General features: G+C 37.7%; 1 protein-coding gene across 1 annotated transcript in view; it reads left to right on the forward strand.

Annotated features, from left to right (window-relative positions):
- Nucleotides 1–5,668, forward strand: part of LOC125032734 (pyruvate dehydrogenase E1 component subunit beta, mitochondrial-like) — a 16,265-nt gene extending 10,597 nt beyond the window's left edge. Inside the window, exons 3-8 of the mRNA XM_047624031.1 lie at nt 130–276; nt 463–570; nt 1,119–1,226; nt 2,587–2,767; nt 3,237–3,470; nt 4,521–5,668. Of these exons, the coding sequence (XP_047479987.1) occupies nt 130–276; nt 463–570; nt 1,119–1,226; nt 2,587–2,767; nt 3,237–3,470; nt 4,521–4,672 (930 nt within the window). The 3' untranslated portion in view covers nt 4,673–5,668. The remainder of the gene's footprint in view (nt 1–129; nt 277–462; nt 571–1,118; nt 1,227–2,586; nt 2,768–3,236; nt 3,471–4,520) is intronic.
- Nucleotides 5,669–7,090: the final 1,422 nt, after the last annotated feature.

Consider the following 7,090-nt stretch of genomic DNA (forward strand, 5'->3'; position numbering starts at 1 on the left):
CATATAACTTACCAACATGTATATTCTACATTCCCTATTATTTATAAAATAGAATCCTGAATAAGCATTATTTTTATATTTTTTATTAACTTAATAATTGGTATTATTGTAGCTCATCTATATTTTCAGGTGTTTTTGATGGGTGAGGAAGTGGCTCAATATGATGGTGCATATAAGGTGTCCCGAGGATTGTGGAAGAAGTATGGAGACAAGCGCGTTATTGACACTCCTATTACAGAGAGTGGATTTGCCGGTATTGCTGTTGGAGCAGCAATGGTTAGTGCGAACATGGTTTATTACAGTAATGTGAAATGAAGTATGATTGTTTTGAGTATGAAATTTTGTTTCATTCAAAATATTCATTGAATCCAGAGTGGTTTTTATTCTGGTGGGCTAGAGTTCCCAAGACAGAATTTTACTATTTGTTTTGTTGTATATTTTAAGGACCTTTTCTTCCTTTAGGGTGGTCTTCGTCCAGTGTGTGAGTTCATGACCTTCAACTTCTCCATGCAAGCAATTGACCATGTGATCAACTCAGCCTCAAAAACCTTCTACATGTCTGCTGGCTTGGTGAGGTTTATTTATTTATACATTTTTATTGCTTTATTAATTCAGTCATTGATTGATTATGCATAATGATTTTAAGTTTAATTTTAAAATTGAATCATTCTTGTCATTTTGAAAATATATCATGGTTTTGATGAACTTAGATTTATTGATGAATAGTTTCATATTTAAGCTGAAGGAAATTTAAAGGCAGGTTGAAGAGTTAAGATGAAAGAAAATGAAAAGAGAAAAAAAAATTGATAGTAGTAAGGTAATAATTAAGTTATTGTACAATTACACTTATGATGATATTGAAAAAGAATAGGTAGGTAGACTGATATATATAAGCTAAACATGGAATAAATGATACTCTCTCATCACAAATTGAATCACAAAAACAAAGTAATTTTAAGTGCCGTAGTATTTTTTAGATATACCTTTCAAAATAAACAGAATATATAGAAAGCAGAGAAATGGACATATTACCAATGTACTCAGCAATGTAAAATGATATCTTAAGCAGGAAATAAATTCCCGAGGACTGAGTGAGAGTTGACATTCTTTCCTTACAGATTCATGTTCCAATTGTGTTCCGTGGTCCCAATGGAGCTGCTGCTGGTGTAGGAGCTCAGCATTCGCAGTGCTTTGGTGCCTGGTACTCGCACTGCCCAGGTCTGAAGGTGAGATAACTCGTGTGGCCTTATTAGCTATCACAGGAAAGGTATTGATGTGTGAAGTGATAAGAAAAGGCTTTAATTGACTTGTCTTAGATGGGCATTTTTTTTTAGGAGGGAAATAAGGGCTTGTGAGCTGTGAATCAATATATTCAAGGGCACTTGAATCATGTTAACCATTTTACTCCAGATGGTTTAAAAGAAGTGTGTTGCTCATGTACAGGGCTCTCACCCACAGTAATACAGTTTATTCCTCTCACACTCACACTCTCACTCTCATTCTCACTCACTCTCACTCTCACTCACACTCACACTAACACTAACGCTAACGCTAACGCTAACGCTAACGCTAACGCTAACGCTAACGCTAACGCTAACGCTAACGCTAACGCTAACGCTAACGCTAACGCTAACGCTAACGCTAACGCTAACGCTAACGCTAACGCTAACGCTAACGCTAACGCTCACGCTCACGCTCACGCTCACGCTCACGCTCACGCTCACGCTCACGCTCACGCTCACGCTCACGCTCACGCTCTCGCACGCGCACGCACACGCACACGCACACGCACACGCACGCACGCACGCACGCACGCACGCACGCACGCACGCACGCGCACACACACACACACACACACACACACACACACACACACACACACACACACACACACACACACACACACACACACACACACACACACACACACACTCAAAGTTGAAAGGAAAGATTTGATGAAGCCTCAAGTTCATTTCATGGTAAACTAAGATAAACTTTCTCTCTCTCTCTCTCTCATTCCTGGAGGAGGGATAAGGGATGAAGTAAAGGATAGGGGGATACGGAAGACAAGGGCAGGACCACAGAGGGGGAAACTGTGACATAGTCTGCCAATGATTGTTTCTCATTTTGGTTAGAGGGCAATATACAGAGTCAACAAAATTGAGCCAGAACAGAATACGGTGATCACTCAGCAGAAAAAAAAAAAAAATGGAATTATGATTTCAACATTGGCATCACAGTATATTCCACTGTGCTTCATGACACCAAAACTTGCGTCACTGCATAAAACAGGTTAAAGAGCTTTATACAGTATACAGCCATTCTGCAGGAATGTCTGACTTTGGTTCTGGTTGTATCACAAAACAAATTCTGTTTTAGTATTACTCAGCAAATAGTATGAAATTAAGAATAATGAATTTCATATAGGAAAATATTTGTGTGAATGATATCTCATGGGTGTTGTTGCTGGGGGTAATAAGTATGGATAATTGTAAGACAAACTGGCTGTAATGTTAGAGAGATTGTACAGTATGTGTAGGTTTTCATTGCTTTTAAAATCTTTTAACGATATTCTTTTCTTTTCAGGTTGTGTCACCTTATTCCTCGGAGGATGCGAGAGGTCTCCTGAAGGCAGCCATCCGTGACCCTGACCCAGTTGTTGTGCTTGAAAACGAGATTCTCTATGGCCAGGCATTTGACATCTCGGAGGAGGCTCTTTCTAAAGACTTCGTATTGCCTATTGGAAAGGCAAAGATTGAACGTGCAGGTTAGTGTGACTCTTCATCAACTATTAAATTCTTTTCACTGTATATTTAAGATAGATTAGATTGGGAAATGTTTTCTTTTCATCAGAGCAGATGAAACAGATCCAGTTATATCTTTCAGTATTACTCGAAAAGGATTGAGTTGGGGTTTCCTCACCCTTTGGATATTCTAAAAGCAAAGAGTGTTAGCACATAGCAGCCATCAAGTAAGCAGAAGGTTAAATGGAGGAATATTTTGGCTAAAGATAAGCTGCCTGCTCTATTTGCAACTTGCTTATCCACAGTCATTTTGCCAAATATTGTGAAGCTGCTCATATGCTTTTCGCAGAGCAAACCTCTTTAGTTAGTGCTCTGTAGATAGGCTAATTTTGTTCAACATTGGTATATGCTTCATTGAAAACAAGTACACATTTGAATATGTTGCTGCATGGCCATGCAAATAATTGTGGTATTCTTAATCAACTTCTTCAGGACAACACATCACCCTTGTTGCTCACTCACGTGCTGTACTGCTGGCTCTGGAGGCTGCCAATGCCCTTGCAGGAGAGGGAGTGGAATGTGAAGTGATCAACCTCCGCTCACTGCGCCCACTGGATGAGGCCACCATCATTGACTCTGTGATGAAGACCCGCAACCTTGTGACAGTGGAACAGGGTTGGCCTCAGAGTGGCATTGGCTCAGAAATTTGTGCCAGGATAGTTGAAAGTGAGTGGGAATTTCAGATTTTTCTTTTGTTAGATATGCATGTAATGTATTTATTGAGAGGAGTTATGCTCAATAAGTAGTTTTGAGTGTTTTTTTCAAGAATTTATTCTCTTGATTAATTGAGATGATTCATCCTCATTTTATTAACCTGTTGGATACAGGTGCCTTGCTTGTGGCCCATAATCTGGGCAGAAGGATTCTTGAGTGGTGACTGTCATGGGTGTTTGGCTTGTAGGCCTGGCCCTCATGAATATTCATGTGCAGTGTCAATATTCCTTGCCTCCTCTATGACTTTTTCTGCATAGATTTTTTTTTTTTTTTGGTGTTTTGCCATTTTTCAATGTTTATATATTTCATTTGTTATACTGTATCAAGAGGATAATAGACTGTTTTCTTGACCAGACTCTATATTATCTTGGTTGGTATGTACAGCAGTAAGAATAGTAATATAACATAAAATTATTTGTCTTTATTTTAATTTTTATTTAATTTTCTGTAACACATCCTGTGCTGCCAATCCAGGTGGGCAGGAATAGTGTCCTGATCATGGAAATAGTATCCTGCCTGGAGCTGGCACTCTGCCAGTCATAGCTCTTAGATGGTACATTCCACCTTCATTTACTGTTGAAGATAATGCAAGAGCCCAGTCCTAAATGCCCATTGAGTTTAATCATCCTCCAAGATCTTTCTGCATTCATAATGAGTCCTTACCATTTCCTTGGCCCTCAGCTGAAGTATCCATGATGACACATTCATGTGACCCTGACCCTCAGCCAATTTTTATTTATTATGGCATGTTCCATCACCTGGCACTTTATCAAATTTTTCCATGACATATTACACTCTTTAAATAATTAATTGACACAAAGAATGGAGCATGTCCCAGTGAATAATGTAGATGTAAAGGAAGCAGCACAGATTCATTGTAAGAAAATTCTTAGAGAATAGTACTTGTGTTTTTGTTGAATCAGACCCTTTTTGAAAATGGACAGCAGTTCCTAAACCAGACATGAATTTTCAAGACTTGACTTGAATGCTTTTCTTTCACAGGTCCCGCCTTCCACTATCTGGAGTCCCCTGTAGTGCGTGTGACTGGGGTGGACGTTCCAATGCCTTATGCCAAGAGCCTGGAGATTGCCTGTATCCCACAACAGCATGATGTTGTCAAGGCTGTAAAGAAGGTTCTGAAAATTATCAAGTAAAAACTGCACAAGTAACAGTCAAGATATAGATATCAATATGTATTCATTTGGGGTTAGAGATCTTGTCCCGTGTGATGTAGTAGTGTCCAGAGTCCTTTGATCCCTGACTGTGCATACTCATTCACGGGGAATACAAGTCATATTTTTGTTTATTTATTTATGTAATGTTTATTTGGTTGTTAAAATCAGTTGTAAAATTTAAGAATTATGAAGTGAGATTAATTTATATGAATGATTTTGTGATGTGCCTGTAGAACCTATTCTTGGTGGTAAAGAACTTGAAATTATATTGTTATTTGATAATATTTTCTTTGTTGATGTACAAGATCTAAACAGAATTCCATTTCTATGAAGAACATGAAGTTATTTAGCATTTTAGATGTATATAGCATTTGTTAACATATGTAAATGTGAACATTAAACCAGCTCATTTTTATAAAATCTTTTGACATCCTTCACAAGTTGTTTTCCTCATTTATTTTCTTGCAGTATATGACTAGGATGTATGTGGATATTTGAGAAGCTGCAGGTACAAAAAAGTATAGCCTAATATTCATAGAAAACGAAAAATGAGACATGTATTATTCACAATATTTCCTTTAGACTCATATATTTTATATAATTAACTGAAAGATAAAAAATATTGTCATTTGTTAATATAAAGGCAGCAGAGTTAAAAGATGTGTTAGTTATTGATAAAGGAAATATGTATAGAAAATGTGTGTGTGTTCAGTGTCACATTTTTGTTTAAAATGACTTGTATTTTTTTTTTATATTTCTAAAGTTATTTTACAGTTCCACACCAGAAGTTAACAGAAATGTATACACTTTTCTTGGGAGTATTAAAAAAGCCTTTTGAAAAAAAGGAAGAATATCAACTTGCTTCTGTTATGCAATAGTGTGTATATATCCTAAATATGTTGCACAAAGGAGCAGGTTTGTACAAACAGTATATCTTATTACAATAAAGAACTGAGGGTAGTTGTAATGTAGACACTAAGTCGTTTTTATCCAAGGGATCCTAATTCATTTAGATTGAAAATGTTGATGTTTGTTTCTCTAGACCAATATAAAAGAAAAATCAATTCACTTGATTTCACTTCTAACATGAATAATTTTATGTTACCAGCACTGTATGTATGTGACTGTTTGTTGTCAGCCCTTTTTAACAACATTCCATCTTTTTAGGAGCGTTCTACTGATACTTGTCACATTCCTCTGATCTCTTCCTGATAGTTAAAAGTGTATGTATACTGTTTCATGTTTTTTTTTTTTTTTTTTTTCTTGTCCCTCTGTGTAACCTTTCATATAAAGCATATGTATACAGGGTGCTTTGAATCTTAGCTGTGTATTCATACAGGGTGTTTTGGGGCTTAGACGTGTATGGACACATGATAAAGGAATTATAAAAGAGAAGAATTAAGGGAAACCTAAAGATGAACCTGCAAGTATGCAATGACAGGGAATGACAGGACTATTGTGTGGTATTCATGAAAAAATGAGTAATTAGAAAAACAGAACATTATTTACGAGGGAAGGAAAGTGAGATACACAGAGGCATTCATGGATTCATGGTTGTATGTACAGAAAACCTTGGATTAAACAAAGATCGTATGGTGTTATTTTACTTTGCTGTGTACTGGGACATTAACACTACTACTTAGTCTATGGCTAGAGTCCGTCAGAGGCATTCATGGATTCATGGTTGTATGTACAGAAAACCTTGGATTAAACAAAGATCGTATGGTGTTATTTTACTTTGCTGTGTACTGGGACATTAACACTACTACTTAGTCTATGGCTAGAGTCCGTCAGCAAGATATAAGTATACTAAGTACATCCCCCCCCCCCCTATCCCTTGTTCGTTGTTATTGTGGAGTGTGGGGGTGGGGGGCTAAGGAGGCCGAGACTGAGGCCCAATGTAGTGGGTCAACCCCCCCCCCCCCCCACACCACCACCACCACCAGCCCTTGCTCGTTCTTGTCCTGGGGGACTGAGGAGACGGAGACTGAGGCCCATTGTAGGAGATCACCCCTACCTTTGACCTCAGCCCTCGCCTCAACTAATTTTGCAAGTTCTTTTCTTCTTCTTTGCTTTTCTTTCTTCTCATCATCCCTTTCTTCTGTGCACTTATCCAAATAATTTATTCATATTTACCCTTTTTGCCACAATACTTTACCATAATGCTGTGTTGTTTGTTTTGACCATCGCCTTACTGAACAAAAAGACTTTCTTACCTGTGGGCTTTACCCCCAAGCCCCATGTCTTGCTATATTTTGTATACGCCGCTAATGACGTCAGATGTTGACGCGACAGAAAATATTAAGTAAATAAATGAATAACCTCTGCCTTGGACGTCATCCCTCGCCACAAGAAGTTTTGTTTGGTCTTTTCTTTACTTTTATTTTCCTTCTCTTC

The sequence above is a fragment of the Penaeus chinensis genome, chromosome 15, assembly GCF_019202785.1.
Source record: "Penaeus chinensis breed Huanghai No. 1 chromosome 15, ASM1920278v2, whole genome shotgun sequence".
Lineage (NCBI taxonomy): Eukaryota > Metazoa > Arthropoda > Malacostraca > Decapoda > Penaeidae > Penaeus > Penaeus chinensis.